The 16,038-nt window shown below is 46.3% G+C and overlaps 1 protein-coding gene across 1 annotated transcript; it reads right to left on the reverse strand.

Moving 5' to 3' along the window:
* Positions 1–7,367: 7,367 nt before the first annotated feature.
* LOC116784627 lies at positions 7,368–14,330 on the reverse strand. Its single transcript, XM_032683420.1, has 9 exons — positions 14,309–14,330; positions 13,692–13,803; positions 12,902–13,046; positions 11,705–11,818; positions 10,983–11,127; positions 9,769–9,917; positions 9,125–9,264; positions 7,480–7,810; positions 7,368–7,440 (listed from the first exon to the last, which is right to left on the reverse strand). The coding sequence occupies exons 2-8, from the start codon at positions 13,795–13,797 to the stop codon at positions 7,689–7,691; spliced, it is 921 nt and encodes a 306-aa protein (XP_032539311.1). The 5' UTR covers positions 13,798–13,803; positions 14,309–14,330; the 3' UTR covers positions 7,368–7,440; positions 7,480–7,688.
* Between the last annotated feature and the right edge of the window lie 1,708 nt (positions 14,331–16,038).

Genomic DNA, 16,038 nt, shown 5'->3' on the forward strand with positions numbered 1-16,038 from the left:
TCATGAGCTTTTCTCTTCTACATGTCAAAGGCAATATCACAGGAAAACCCACAAGTGGGTCTCATCCTAGAGATGTTCTAGGCCTTTCCTGGTGTGGATTCTCTTCATGCCAGCCCCAGGTCCAAGTCTTGCTGTGAGTTGTTTCCCTGCCATCAGGCATCGGATAGCCCTGTTGGCTGGGCTGAGCTGGTGGAGGTGGTGTTGCCTGCCCATCCCAGGAACATATCTACATTCCCCAAGGTGGATGGGAGGCAAACACTTTTTAACTGGAGGTAAGAGGGACTAACATTCACTTCTCAAGCGCTTAAGTTTCATGTGGCACAAGGGCTGGTGTGAGCCAGCCCCAGGACACCTCATGCTGCTCGCTTCCTCCCATTTAACAGATATGAAACATATAAAGCTTCATTAATATTGAAAAAAACCCATCTCACTGCATCCTCATGCCTGTTCAAATCATCTCAAATGACTGCAGCAAGCTCTCTGCACCCATGAGTGGATGTCTACGTGCAGGTTGCCCTCAATATTCAAACAGCAGATTAAAACTGGGCCGGATGGTAACGCAGGCTCTGTGGAGTGATGCTTGGGGCACACACCCCAAGGCCTGGGTTGCAATTCCTGGCTGCTTAAGAAGTGCACATTTGTAATGCATCAACATCTCTACCTGGTTTACACTCTCAGGGGAAGCCCCAGGGAGAGGTTTTCAGGCAGCAAATGGGGCGGTGAACAGGGCTGGCATCCCCCACAGGGACAAGGACACGAGCATCTGAGCTGGGTCACCAGGGCAGTTCAGCAGAACAAACTGCAGTATCATGGGCATTTTTGGGATGGCTGTTTGCTTTGTTTCAGCTCCTCCCTATACAAGCTGATAACATGCAACTGATACTGCACTCAAAAACTTGCTGCAGAGAGCAGAGAAACCCGTAAGCAGCCATGGCTGGCTCTGCAGGGTTTGGTTTTGCTGCAGGGTCAGGCAGCAGGTGCTGCCTGACATCAGTGTCCCCACTGCCACTGTGGACTGGAGCAGCTCCAGCATCGGGGACACCTCAGTCTGGTGGCAGCTGTGAGACAAAATTTCGCAAAGTGCAGCAGAGATCCTCCCTGCCTCCAGCCCGGAATATGGGCAGGAATATCGCATTGCTGACTGCTCTCAGCCACTGCCTTCCTTCCCCTCCTCCACACGGTACCAGCACTGGAAGAAAGGGGAAAAGAATCAGATGCTGCAGAAGTCCCGACCTCATTCCTATCCTGCCTGCATATGTTTTGTGGTAATGTTGTGATAATTATCAAATACTTCCTTCACATTTTCCCAGCCAGGCACCAACATTATTGCCATCATCCCGTCTCCGTGTCTCTGCAGGATTGTCCTCAAGGAACACCTTTGCATTTGCCTGAACGAGATGTTCTTGTCTTGAAGAACCACAACAGTGTTTTTCCTGGTTTTCCATCCATCCTATTAAACCACACCAGCAGCTTTTCTTCCCAGTATTTTGAGTAGGGTGCATTCTTCTGCTAGTGTTATATAGACAGTATGGCCATCATTTCCCATCAGCTTATGGTTATGTGAGCCCAGAGCTCCAGGTCAGAGAGATGGTGTGCCTGACGGAGTGATAACATGAGGAGATACATAAATACGGTGTCCCGAAGCAGACTGGGTGGTGCCCTCCCAAGGAGACTCAGAAACATCCAAATTGTGGTTTCGTTTGTCAGGGTAGAAATGTCCACAGCAGGACTGGTATGCAGGGCCTGTCCTGGGTAACAATCAGACAATAACGCCTCATGCAGCACCCCCACCTGCTCCAGTGGTGGTGGAGAACATGTGTAGCCCTAAGCCAGCTGGCCATTGCATGTGAGTGGTGTATCAAGCATGAAGTGCAGGGTTTGCTGTGCTCACCTGTGAGCTGGCGGCTGGTTCTTGCACAGGGCCTCAAGTAGTTCATGCATGAGCACAGGTTTAGTCCGCACATGAACATCCAATTAATCCATGCATGAGCAACCAATTAATTTATGCATGAGCACACAATCCATGCATGAGCACCCAAACAGCTCAAGCATGAGCCAGCCTTTCATTCACACATGAGGAGTTCATGCATTAGTGCTAAACCTGCACACACCCAAGCACCCTCTTTGCTCATGCGTGAGCACCCCCTTAAGTCGTGCATGGGCATCTGGTTAGTGGGTGGGGCAGAAACGTATTTGCAGGGGAAAGGTACCCTCTGAATGAGGGGAAACACAGTGGGTCTCCCAGGAGGAGACCACAGCCCAAAACAACAACAGCATGCAGGTGTTTTCTCCATGCTATTTTTAATGGGCTTAAGGTAAAAGCACTGGGACAAGGAAACACAGGCTCTGGCTCTGACGCTGGTCTGACACAGCTCTCAGATGTCTCTACCCAATCCCTCTGCTTCTCTCTTAGCCCTGAGACCACCTCATAGTAAAATCTTCCTTTATTCTGTTCCTGAAAAATAGTTGGCAAAATATGGATTGTCACCATGGGAAGCAATAGCAAACAGATAAATTCTTTTTCTCTCTCTTGGATGAAAATAATTCATGTCATGGGTCACTTACTTAAGCTAAATACTCTCCAGTAATGCCTAATTTTTTTAAGCTTTTACTAGAACAACCTTGAGACAAACCAAGTTACCAGCTAATGTCACTGTCGTTTCCTGCACTCCTTAACCCTAACCTGTCCCATCCTGAGCGGATGGCATCTTTTCTCGATTGATTAAACATCACATTTTACCAGCTTCCCGGGCAAAGGCCTTCAAGACCCTTTTTTCCCAATGAGGAAGGAAAAAATACAGCATCCTTGTGTGGCTATTCAAGGGTTTTGAGTCAAAGTTTCCAGTGGGGAGTGCCCACTGTGCTATCACGTGGCTGGTGCATGTTCCAAGCGGTTCCCCAGCTCCGCTGGGAGCAGGGTCAGGCTCTTGTGCTGCTCCAGCATTTTTTCCCACATGTTCAGCCCATGCATGAGTCCCGCCCGAGCCCGTAACACTTTGCTGAGAACGCCTTTGACAGAGGGAGTGAGCTGATCTCCCGACACAGGGCTGTCCCGGCAGATAAAATAAATATTTAGCTTGAAAACATCTAACAGTTTTCAAAGAGCCCAGGATAGCCCAAGCGTGTTTAGACTGTGTGCATAGCAAAGGGTGCTGATGGCTTTAATCATCCTCCTCTGTACTCAGCGCTTTTATCTGGAGATCTTCACAGTCCTCCACAGAGAGGTTTGTCTTGTTCAGCTCCGCATAACAGATAAGGAAATGGAGGCACACCCGGCCAGAGCTGGATTTTGGGGTGTTTGGGGTGCCACATTTCGAGCCAGCCTACTCTGTGTTTCCTCTCCAAGGCCAGTGCTTCTCTGACGAGATGCTGTGAGAAGTGACAAGGTAGCAGTGGGTGTCTCATTCATGTTTTTCTGCTGTTGCTGCTGCTGGTGGTGGTGGCCGCTGTGGCTGGTGCCACTTGCGCCCATGTCTCAGCAACGATCCCCATATCCCACTGTGCCGCTTGCCCCTGGCTGCAGCCAGGAGATGGGCTTGCAAAACTGCTTGGAATTGCAGATGAAGAGCAATGCTGATTTCTGTTTTGGTGCTTTGCATTTATGGAGTAGCATCTCTTCTCTCCAGCAGGCTCAACTTTATTTATTTAGTATTCCTTTTCACAGATGCTTTAATATAAAGCAATTAGTCCTGAGGGTAGCATCAAGCCAAGAACAAATTAGGTTGTAACACAACTGTCTCCTCTGCCTGGGTGCTCTGGTTTTTGGGAGCCCAGCAGGAGAGGCTTCTGCCTGAGCTCAGCAGCCAAGAGGGTCATGAGAGTCTGCAATGCTCTGGGGCTGTGGGCAGGATGAGGTCCAGGGAGCACTGCCCAGAGCATGCTGCTGCTGGAGAAAGATGTCAAAGGGAAGCCTGCCCTAATCTCAGCATCTCCTCAGCTCTCCCCATGGCTGAAGAGGAACTGGTTGAGTCCTAATCCAAGAAATGAGGCATGGTTTTCTCTGGAAGCTGTGTGGGCTTTAAAGAGAGTCTGATCCAGGGCCTTTTAACTTCATTTTTTTTAAAAAAAAATTTCTTTTGAATTAACACTTTTCTTTTTCTCAGTTCAAATGCATATTTCCCCTGCCCCACTTCTCCCATACAACATTCTTTTGAATCAGATTTTTCCAGGAATTTTAACTGAAAAAGGTCTGCAGCTTCAGAAACATTCAGCCCAGCTGATACAGCCCAACAGAGAAAATGTGGATACACTGATGGGTCATCCTCAAATGGAGGCTGCCTGGGCAGGAGCTGGCCACAGATGAGTGAAGGAGGCATCCCTGAGCATCCCTGGACATAGCACTGGAGTTGTCTACCCAGTGGTGGTTTACAGATCACTCTGCTATTCCCTATTTCCCCATTTAGTCAGAAAAATAATCTCTTCAGAGGATGACAAGTGTAAACCCAGCTTTTGGTATCAGAAAGCAAGGTACACCTTTGTATCCCAGGAATCTCGTCATGCCTGGCTTTGCCAGCCCCATCTGTCTTCCAACCTCATGGGGAGATGAGTGTGTCCAAGGGACTTGGGTCACATCCCAGGCTGGGCTAAGAGACACCCAAATGCATCACTTTTTCAGAAACCAAAACAATTTTTCAGGCTTTGGGTTCCTAAGGCCACCAGCTTTCCAAGAAATTTTAAATCCTATAAAATTCACCCAAATCCCGTAATCACTCATGGAAACAAAGGCTGGACTGATTACTTTGTGCTAAAAGGTTGGCAGGCTTCCAGCTTTATGAAATGCAGCTCTGCAGAAGAAAAATCTTTTGTGGGCAAAATCATGTACCAATGGTTTTGGAAAAACAAATGAAAATAAGGCATTTAAGGGAAGAAAAAAAAGCCTTTAAAAATAGTCTTGAGGATATCTTTATCCTCAAATCTGGAAGAGGAAGGTTCACACTTATTTTTCATCTGCTTTCCTCCATGCTTGCTGAAACAAAAAGGGGCAGGTGGATTATTTTTAGGCTCCTGTTCCTGCTGCAGATGCAAGAAAATCCACTTTTCCCAAAGCTGGCTGAAGCTCTGTGTGTTGGGGCAGATGTGGAAACCTCTGTCTGGCCTCAGCTATGAGGAAATAGGGCTTGGGGAGGGTTTTGGGGACCAGGAAATTATTTGTGGGTGGTCAGATGAGGGTTGAGGTAGCTCAGCCTTGTCATTTCAGGGCAGTTACCAGGAGCTTTCTCACAGGGAGGTCTGCAAAGATTGACTGGGTGCTGCTGCAGCACCTCATCACCACTCAAAAAAAGGCCTTTGAGTCTCTCCTCACAGCTCACGTTGGAGTGCTGAGAGCAGTACCCACCCCTGTGCCACACATATCAAGGTAACCAGGGGAAAGGGGCTCACACTCCTCAGCTGAGCTGCTCCTCAGCTCCTGAGGGGCATGGATGGCCAGGGAGGCATCTCACTCCCTGATGCCATTGCTCTTCTCCAAAGCCTTTATAGTTTCCTGGGAATGCAAGGACCAGAGCTGCACAAAGCCCTGAAGATGTGGGTGCCACAGCACCTTTAGAGAGGCAGGAGGGTGTTCTAAATTTTACTCCTCTCCAACCATTCATTCCTGATATATGGTTTGCCTCTACTGCTGCCAGATGTGGAAATATTTGAGTGAGAATGGTTACCAGAGCTCCTAGCCCTTGTGCCCAAGTGGCAGGGGCCAGAAAAGAGCACATCACTTGAAAGGTGAAGCACAGCATCCTTTAGTACATACCTACAATGACTTCCCCACTTTCAGTTTCATAAGAGCTTTTTGCAATATCCCAGTCTACCTTTAGCATCCTAAATAACTGTCCATCATCAAACAATCCTTTAGTTTTTAATGACCACCTTACCCAGCCCCTGACTGATGACACATGGCACCAACACCCCCTCTGCCTCCCAGCTTTAATCATCTGTCAGAGGACTTTGACTTTTATGACAGCTTTTGTGCCTCTGTAAAAGTCAGTGGCAATATAAAAGAGTTCACCCTTACCAATGTGCTTTTCAACTCCTTCAGAGAACTCAAAGAGGTTTGTGAGACACAACTTCCTTCTACAGAAGCCCTGTTGACTCTCCCCAGATAATTAATTGCATTCTGTGGTATAGTTTCTAATCATTTGGCCAGCACAGACATAAGTTACAGACACCAAGAAACCTCCTGAAGGCTTTCTTTAATGTCCTGTGGAAAGTCTGCCCTGGTCCAGGAGCTGTTTGCAATAATCTTGCTTGGGAGGATGCAAAACCCTCCAGGGCTTCCCATGCATTAAATGCTGCACAACCTCACACCAGCTACTCACCTTGCCTGGACCCCTTAATCCACATGCCAGTGGATTTAATACCACTGTATTAAAGAAGGCAGCTTAAGGAGAGGCTGCTGGGAATTTACTAGCTGGGCTCTTGGGAGGCAGAGCTTATAAAATAGAAACTTAATGAACAGGGCAGAGGAGTTTAAATCATACATAGGAATCTGCATCCTCTTGTAAGGCTGACAAAGGTGTTTTCAGTGGAAGCAGCTCCATCCAAGAGCATCCCAGCAAGGGACCAGAGTCACCGTGGAATCCCGGGCATGAGTGAGGTGGGAACCAGGATCTTAGATGATCTACAGAGTTAGTGGCACAATGGCAGAATTAGCTGATTTATTAGAAAATAAAACAACATGCCAGAATGATGAGAGGAATTGCATTACACTGCTTTTGGTTTTTGCTAAATGTAAACAATAGCACACATTATTTTAGAATTTAGCTTTGCAATAGCATTGCAAGATGTTCAATATCTGAAAGCACCTGCCATGTAGAAACACTTCCAGACACCTGTGAGGCACCACCAACTCTCGATTAGGCACAGGAAATAGAGGCAGTGGTCCAACAATTCAGTCAACCCACTTTTAGGCTTCCTAATACCAAATAAGAAGTGGTGAAACCACATGAGAAAGGCACTGATCCAGGATGAACTCGCTCTACCGGTTCAAATATTATTTTTTTTTTCTTAAACAGCCTTCCTTTGAAGCAGCAGGCTTCACCCCAGATCAGGTACCATCTCATCTGTACATCTAACCTCCTTCCAGATTGGCCACAAACCATCCTCCGGCAGGAGACATCCAGCCAGCACAAGCTCAGGGAAAGGCAACCCATTTGTGTCAGAAGTCTTCAGTCACTCCTCCTGCTCCCTTGTCTATCAAACATCAGAGTTGACACTGTAAAGGTAGATATCAAGCTGTAGTATCTGTTTCTGTCATGCTGAAGAGAAGCAGGAAAGGAAGCAGTTGCTGCCTGCAGGAGATCTGCTCACAGCAGCAGGACTTGTGGATACTCAGGACCCATGGCCAAGGGAATGACATACCTCCCGCTGACAGCTCTCCTTGCTCTGGCAGGAGCAAGGAGCTGCAGCTCAGGCATCACAGAGGTGCACAGGGCTGCTCAGCTAAAGGACCTTTCCCTGCACTGTTCCAGGGCTGCTCAGCTGAAGGACCTTTCCCTCCACTTTTCCAGAGTAAAAGCTGCGAGTAGTTCATCCGAGAGAACGTGGGAGCGAAACAGGTCTGCAGGCACAAGCTATTTGCCTTTGAGATGGAGAATAAGAGGGAAAAGCACAAGGCAATTGATACTGGAAGGAACGACCAGCAGATGGCCAATTCTTTTTTCTCCCTTTCAAGTATCTGCCACAACATGCCACAGGTCTCAGGCCACTGTGCCTGACGGGTCTGTGGTTCCTGATGCTTCCAGTGGTCTCTTATAGTGTCTCCACATGACCAGTCCCAGCCGAACAGCAAAGATCAGGGAAGTCCCTGCCAGCAGAACGACTAGAAACAAACCAAAATGAAACAAAAGCATGTTAGGCCATAAGAGAAAGACATGACCCCTCTTGTCATACCCCAGCTCTCGGTACTGGGGGCATTCAGGGAAAGAGAAAAAAACCCCAATCCCCTGTATAGGATCCATGGCCCCCAGAGTTGTATTTCTCAGAGTTTCACTGCTATACAGCCAAATTTGCCCAATGTTTCCAGGTCAAGGCACGTCTAAAAAGGGGGAGGCTTCATGGACACGAATTAAAATGCATTACATTAACAAAACACTCCAAGAATAGTTGAACTATATAAAGAAACATGTATGAGTTTGGGAAAAGCACATTCTTGTCCTACCAGCCAAACAAGCTCAACCACTAAGATTTAAGTTTTGCTGGTAGAAATGCACCTACTACAGGAACACAGGAGAGAAGCCTCCAGTGCCCCCATACCTGTGGCAGACAAGCTTTTCCAAGTCTTGCTTGGTGCTTTTAGACATGACCAGAACTCCAGCTGCACTTACAGCAAAGGGAACATGTACTGGAATGGTTACAATGGTGGTACCAGTCCAGAAATTAGCTTTAGCCACTGGTATGTGGCAGTGGGAAGGCTGAAGGGTGGGAACATGCTCCCTTCTGCTGACCCCACAGTGGGAATAGGCATCTCAGACTGCTACAGCAGGATTCAGAGTTCACACAGCTCAGTCCCTTTCATGCCAGCATAAAACTGCTCATAATGGTATAGCTCCTGCCAGACTGTGATTGTACAGAATTTGGACAGCTTAAGCCCTTTTACAATGGATGACTACACTCAGCTCTGGTACAGTGTCTGGCAGCTGCCAAATAATCCCAGGAAAACTTGTTAAGGCCGGTCTGAGCTCTGCATAGGAGAGGAGCATGTGCAGGGTTTTGCATTATGAAGCCCTCCGTGGGTCAGAAGCTTATGCACTGCTCCCATATCCCAAACAATATAGGGCAAATGGGAAGTCCACAGCCTTCATCCCAGCCCTGCTTTTGCCTTGGCCCACCCTGTGTCAGATGGACTAGCAGAGGACCCAAGTGAGTGATGGAGGATTGTGGGGCAAACACATAGAGCTCAGAAGTGAACTGGAGACAACACAAGGTTTGCATTCAGCCCCAAGGCTCATGGGCAGTGATTTCTGCTCTACTCTTTACTTAGCAGAATAAATACCTCCAAATATATCCCTATTTCTGCTTTTAATAAATAGCACTTTTCAAGTGGCAAGCCTTTTTGCCCCTAATACACAGTAAGAATGTGGAATTGTTTACTGCCCTTCTTTTGCAGGAGCTGGAAACAGTCCAAAAGATTCACCTATGAAAATGCTGTTGGTCTTTGGGGATGAAAACGAGCTGTTCTTGCATGCGCTGCCAATCAGAGCTGTTATGACCACTGGGTAGATTGTGAGGTTATAGCGGACATACTTGTCAAGAAAGAAGTTTTCTAGGTAAAACCTGTGAAGAAAAAGAGTGACCAAGGTAAGCATTTTCTCCCCTTTTTTTATCCTTTTTTTTTTTTTTTACATTCTCTAAGAAAGGAATTAGACAAAGAATGGGGGTTTTGTGGGCTACTTTGGACCATAGTCCAAAATTTTTTTACTTACCAAAATTCAGAAGATTCATAAATCATTTATTTAAGGTGGGTTTAGGGGAAAATAAAGCCATGTTTCATATGTTTTCCATATCACACCCTCGTCTGTACACCTAAGGCAGGCTGGGCTCCTGCAAGTCACAAAACCCTGTTCCTGGCCCACAACATGTGCTTATTGGCATTCCTGAGGGTCAGGGAAGAAAAGCTCTGCCCAGTGTCCCAGTTCATCTGCCACAGATTATAACAGAGGCCTTTGTGCTCAGTCTCGGGACAGGGATGAACCACAAACAAACAGGGACAGACAGGCACCATTTGTGAGAGGTGGAAGGGGTCTTTGAGGCTTGGTGGGAACCCATGAGAGTGCTTACCATATGACCAGGCAGAGAGCAAGGATGCTGAGAGAAGCAGTGGTTGCTTTCTCGTGGGACACGTTCCCCTGGTAGATCAGCACAACGGCGAAGTTCAGCAGAGTGGCGATGGTGGTCCACGTTCCGTACAGTGCCAGCCCGTTCTGGACCTGCCACACAGCACAGCAAGGGGACAAGCAGTGATAAATGGGGTAATCTCTGCCTTCTGTGACCCAGAGGCCCTGGGGCAGTTAATCCAGACTTCTGGACCCAGCTGCAGGAAAAGTCCCTCAGGATGGAGAGGTGTAGAAGCCTTGGAGTCCCCAAAGAAGTCCAGGGATCCACCCCAGCAGTGTGTTGTACAGGTGTTGCAGGGAAGTGCAGTACAGGGGTGTAAAGGACAGAGCCCACTCCCAGTTTGTGTTAAAAGATGTAGGTACATTTCCAGAAGGGTTGGTAGGAACTTTTCTGTGCAGAACTCCCCCTCCACCAAAACCCCATTTTCTTCTTGGGTGGTTGCTTACTGCTGACCCACTTTTTTACTGAGCAACCCCAATATTAAGTAAGGAATCGAAGGTGGTAAAAGCACACAGAGGCAGCCATGGGAGTGCAATGTGAGATGTCCTGGATAGAAGAAGAAGGCATCAAGGTAGCAGGTTTGAGCTAGGAGGGAGGAACAGGAGTGATGGAGTATGAGCGTGTTTATCTTTTTTTCTCTGTGAGGTTTGCCAAACAACCCCTCTTCTCAGGGACAGCAGAAAAGCAACTCCTTCCAGAATTTCACAAAACTCAGAAAGACAGCTGCATTTGAATCCTTGAGCACTGCACACTTCCCCATGTAAGAAATATATAATTTTTTGAGGTCAAATGTCAGGAACATCATGATCAGCTACAGCATCAGAAGCGACCCTTAGCAATGGCTTCTCCCCCTGCAAGAAATATTTTCCCCACCCCAGATGCAAGTCTGGGCTGAAGTTTTCCCACTCCACTGAAAACTTTATTCTGTAGCAGCTGGAGAAGTACCTTGCTCTGAATCATTCCCATGGTGCCCGATAGGAAGCAGATGCAATTAAGCCTGTGCGCACCTGCAGCAAGCACAAGTCAAAGTCAGGGCAGAACTCTTTCCTTACCCGTGTCCTGCCATTGAATCTTTCACTCTCAATACCTCCAACACTGCACAGAGGGGGGCATTTTTTAGCATTTACCCACAGCACAGCTTCCCAAATGCTACCTACCAGAATGCGGATGAGCCAGAGCTCAGCTTTGTGACCCTTCACAAACCACGAGGAATAGATGCTCAAGGCTCGGTGAGAAACGAAGAGGGAGGCACACGTGGTAAGAGTGAGGACTACCAGGAACACCAGGGCTGGAAGGAGGTATCTAGGACAAAGAACACGCACACACAATAGACAGTACATTTTTTTCAGTGGTGTCACAATGCTTTAATTCATAGCTTTAGTGTTTGGCCTTTACTGAATTTAAGTTGATCAGCCTTTAATAAAGGTAATCACTACATGTAGCCCACATTTTGACATTCTGCTGTTGCTGTTTTCCTCTGTTAATCATGAAGTTATTTTCCTAACTGCAACTAATTTCTTCACCTCTTGACAGTGGTGCTTTTATAAGCCCTTAATGTGGCCATGATTATGAAAACAATCCAAGGCAGGGAGCATCTATGAAGAGAGGCATGGCTCCTGTCTTACCTGTGGAGGTAAAAACATAGAAGAACAGCAGCTTTGAGTAGATCTTAGACTTCAATGACCAATCTAGCTCATGGGCAAGATGACAACGTCATGGAAAAACTCTAAACTTCTATGAAGGCTGTGTTTTGCCAAGGCCTGCCATAGAGTTTTACAGGTGTGATTAAGTGTTCACACATAGAGGAAAAGGCAAAATGAAGTACTGGAGTATTCTGAACAAGAGCGCTATAAAGCATTTGTAGCAAAAGGCAACTTACTCTCGGTCCCACAGAAAGAGCCATCCAACATTGAGGCCATTATTCAGACACCACGACACATAAAAAGGTATTGGCAGCAAGTCTGGCTTTATGAAGACACGTCCGAATTCATTCCTGCCAGGAAAAAGTGGGCATGGAGAAAGGAAAACAATGCCTGCACTGACCAACCAAACTTTCCTGGCCTCATTTTCCTTATACTACCAGGGACTCTACACTGGAGTTAAATATTCCAGTTAAATCACACAATTTCTCCTGTGCATCCTTCTCTGACACAACACAGTCCCTGTGGCTTTCCCCATCCGGACATTGTCCCACAGTACAGAACTTCTTGCTGGTCTCTGCACCATCACAGGTACAGTGGATACTAAGGACTGCTCCACAGATGCTGTAAAGCTTGTGCCACTGCTGGTGGCAGCAATGGCATGCTCATGGAATTTTAGCCCGGTTCCTGGGGCTTTTGGGATCATTGTGTGAGTATGTGAGTATGTATTTTGTGTGTGCTCATACACGTGTATGGACTGATTGGTGATTCTGTACAAACACACACTTCATTCTTCCCTCAACCTTCAGTGTTCGTCATCACCAAATGAGAGATGAAACCATGAAAAAATAGCAGATACACAACTCCAACTAAGCAGTCCATGGTCCCCCTTGACAGGAGAGGTACAGTGTAAGTCTGCCCCACAGAAGACATCCTGGAATACTACAAATACTGCAAGGAACTGCATGAGGCAGTTACTGACCTTATAGCCCCAGAAAAAGCTTGAAGTCCAGTTCAATAAGCCAAGAGACTCCCCAGTGGTGATTCTCTGATGTCTAACAGCAAGTAAACTCAGAGCATTAGATCCATAATCCATTAATTTTGCCCCTGTGGATTGTCAGCATCTAGTAGTGGGTAAGTGCAGGTAAAACTGTCAAATCCCACGAGTTAGTGGAAATGAGGCCTCACAGAGCAGTTTACACACTGATACCTGTTCGCATGTTAGAGCAGTTCATGTACACCTCCAAACTGCTTCCCAGCTTTGGATGCTGAACCTAAGAGGTGCTCCAGCAGTCCTTTTGCATGCCAAGATAAATGGCAACGGGTTTACTCTTACTAGAAACCCCAGAAAAGGGGCTAAGACTCTGAGCTACTACAGAAAGGAAGAGTCACTGTCCCTTCTCATTTATACCATAAACAGTAAATAGGGAAAATACCTTCGACAGATCCCTGACAAGGCGTAGAGAAGCCAGGCGAGCTGCCAGGCATAGATGACATTCCAGATGAGGAAAGTCCAGCCAGCTGGTGTGAAATCAGTGCTGTACTTGTCTGAGATGTTTCCAGGGGTTGTCCTGAACAGACCTGTGGTGGTGAATGTTATTGCAGGCAAAACTGTTACTACATCCTAAGGGTGGGGAAAGACTGCTGATTTCCCTCACCCTTCAATCTTCCTCCAGATTTCATCCACACCCCAGTGGGTTTTGGGATGATGAAAGCACACCCTTGGTGTAAACAAGCCACATGCTGCAGTTGGCTTCCCTTTAGACACCCATTATGGGATCACTGTCCCTATGGGGAACCCCGAGCACCTTCCCTCTTGTACAGAACCAGAGGAGCCAGCTGTGTGTGAAATCCAGAGAAAAGCACAATTACTGGTAGATTCAGCTGGGTAGTGCTCAAACACGGCACCACTGCCTTCTATAAACCCACAGCAGCAGCCTGAACATCTCCCAGCAGGGACACAAGGGTAATGTCTGCAAAGACATTGCACCACTAGATCCAGGGTCACCAGGGACAAGACCATTTCATTGGATTTTAAGGGACTAGATGGGACTCAGGCATCTGGCTGAAACACCTGGAGGATGCAGCAGCTACTTCCACCTTTCACAGAACAAGGTGTGTTTGGACAGTTGATGAGCTAACAAACAGATATATCCCATCCTTATATCATCAAACTATACAGTGCATGAAATCCACCTCTGAACAAAACCAATTTGCTTGTGTTACCTTTGAATATCCCAGTGGCATTTCCAGCGTTCATTATCACCATGACCGTGAAAGTAGCCAGAGACAGAAACATCACCAAAACCTTCAACTTGTGTACAGCATCCATCTTACCCTGCAACATGTTAGAGATATTGTTTGACTACCCTAGAGGATGCCTGGATTTGTTCCTGTTCTGTAAAACAGAAACTGTTTTAGAAATAATGTTGTAAATTCCCAAATTTTAACTGCTGACTTTTTTTCATGGTGTTTTCATTAGAACTAAAAAGGCCTTGCATGGGCTGGGAGCACCTCTGTTTGAGGAGACCTCACTAGATGGTAGAATGGAAATGGGAAGCCATTGGCTGTCCAGTGAGCAGCCTGCTCCATCCCTCCATGCCTCCATCCCTTACTGGCACAGTGCAAGAGCCATAGCTTAGGTTTGCCTAAATCAAAGGTTTTAAGGCCTAGATACTCAGCCAGCAAAAGAGTGATCCCAGCTTATTTACATCACTATTGCAGTTTTACTGAAGCAAAGAGGCCTATCAGTTTTACCCACTCTAGGAAGCAAATATGAAAATATTGAAGTCTTGGCCTTGCAGCCAAGTGCCTTTTAGTTCAACATAACTTTTCACATTTACCTCTCTAATCCCATAACTCCAACAAATTAACTTCCTTTCATGGTGGTATTACCTCCTCATCTACTGGCTGCCAATAAGATTTAAATGCTTTAGCAGGTCTCAAGAACTTTATAGACTGTAAAATCTACATACTACGTTTTTTCAAGGTTGGTAAGTAGTGACTTGAGCTTGCCCAAGTGTTTTCCATTAGTCCAGAATTTGTTCTATCACTGCAGAGTTCTGTGCCACCTCTAAGAGTAAGCATACATACATCCAAACTATAGGCAACAGCCTTTATTTCTCCTCACAGCTCAGCACTTGAGCTTCCTTCTCCGTACAATGGCACTCTAATGCCTTCCAGGGCTGGCAGGAATAACAACTGGAGTCGTTCCAGGTTGCTCAGTCTTGAACTAATAAATTTCAGTTCCCACTTCAGTGGATGGTTTTATAGTTCCGGGCTTTGTTCATTGACTGAGCTGCACCCAGACACGTCACAAGGAAGTGGGAAGGGAATTCCTGTTTTCTGTAAATCCATACATGCTTTGCCCTTTTCAGTTCTCTCTAAGTGGAAAACCCACCCTTTTTTAAAAATAAAAATTAAAATCCTATGTGGGAGAACTCATTTAACGCAAGATATCAAATCCCAGTTAGATTTATGTCAGTCAAATCACAAAACAATACACTGTCTTCAACAGTTACAGTGGATTAGCAAATTCTAAAAAGAAAAATCCACTTGTACTATTACAGATATCTTTTCTGGCTCAGGAAATAATTGACATGCAGATTTCTGAAAGCCATGAAAACATAGGAGAAAAATATAACTATACACTTGTCAATGATCAAGGAAAGAATATAAGAATAGGACATTTGGCCACTCCAAACCAATATATGGGACAAGATGGTCCTTTAATCTCACTGTCAGGTCAAATCTCTGTCCTCCTGCAGTCCTGTAATTGTCTTCAGCACCCCATTTCTTTTTCATTAGCTTGTTTGGAAGAACCTTGGTTGCACATCTTCAGAGAAACCCATGCTTGCTTACGGAAGTCTAGGAGGAAAGCCTTATTATACCCACCAATAGTTTCACCACTGTCTCTCACCTCCTGCCTCCTTCTAACTTACTGCTTGCAATAAACATCTGCAATATGTCTCTGCCTGTAGTTTCCAGTCACAAACACCCTTTAGAACAATCAGACATATTACTCACGGGGGTCCACACAGGATTTTTGGCAGTGTTTTACAGCTGTAGTAGCGCTGGGGAGTCTCCGCCGCCTAATCTTATCTAAAGAGATTTTATACAACTTTCAGCAGATTAATAATCTTGTATTATTAACAAAGAAAGTATCACAGTAGTTAGACATACTTTCTGTCTGTGAGCTGCTGCAGCCTCCAATTGGCTAAAGCCTCCCAAAAACAAGCACTTATGCAAGAGAGATGTGATTACTTAACCAAAGCCTTTTATAACAGCCAGACATTGCATATAACACTGCATGATCCCAAACTTGTTGGCAGACAGAAGCTAATGAGTGCGTGCTCTGGGCTCTTGCCTCCTTTGTCCTTCCCCATTTCTGCCAGGAGGGGGGAAACTGAGCACTTAATGCAAAATACTGTATCTCAGAATCAGCACTCCGGAGTGGGAGAGGGGTTGCTGGCAGAGGGTGCTGGAGAAACAGCCTGGATTTGGGGTTTGGGAAAGATGGAGATCATAAAATGGTTTGCATTTGAAGGGACATTAGGAATCATTTAGCTCCGAC

Source organism: Chiroxiphia lanceolata, chromosome 3 (genome assembly GCF_009829145.1).
Source record: "Chiroxiphia lanceolata isolate bChiLan1 chromosome 3, bChiLan1.pri, whole genome shotgun sequence".
In the NCBI taxonomy this organism is placed as follows: Eukaryota; Metazoa; Chordata; class Aves; order Passeriformes; family Pipridae; genus Chiroxiphia; species Chiroxiphia lanceolata.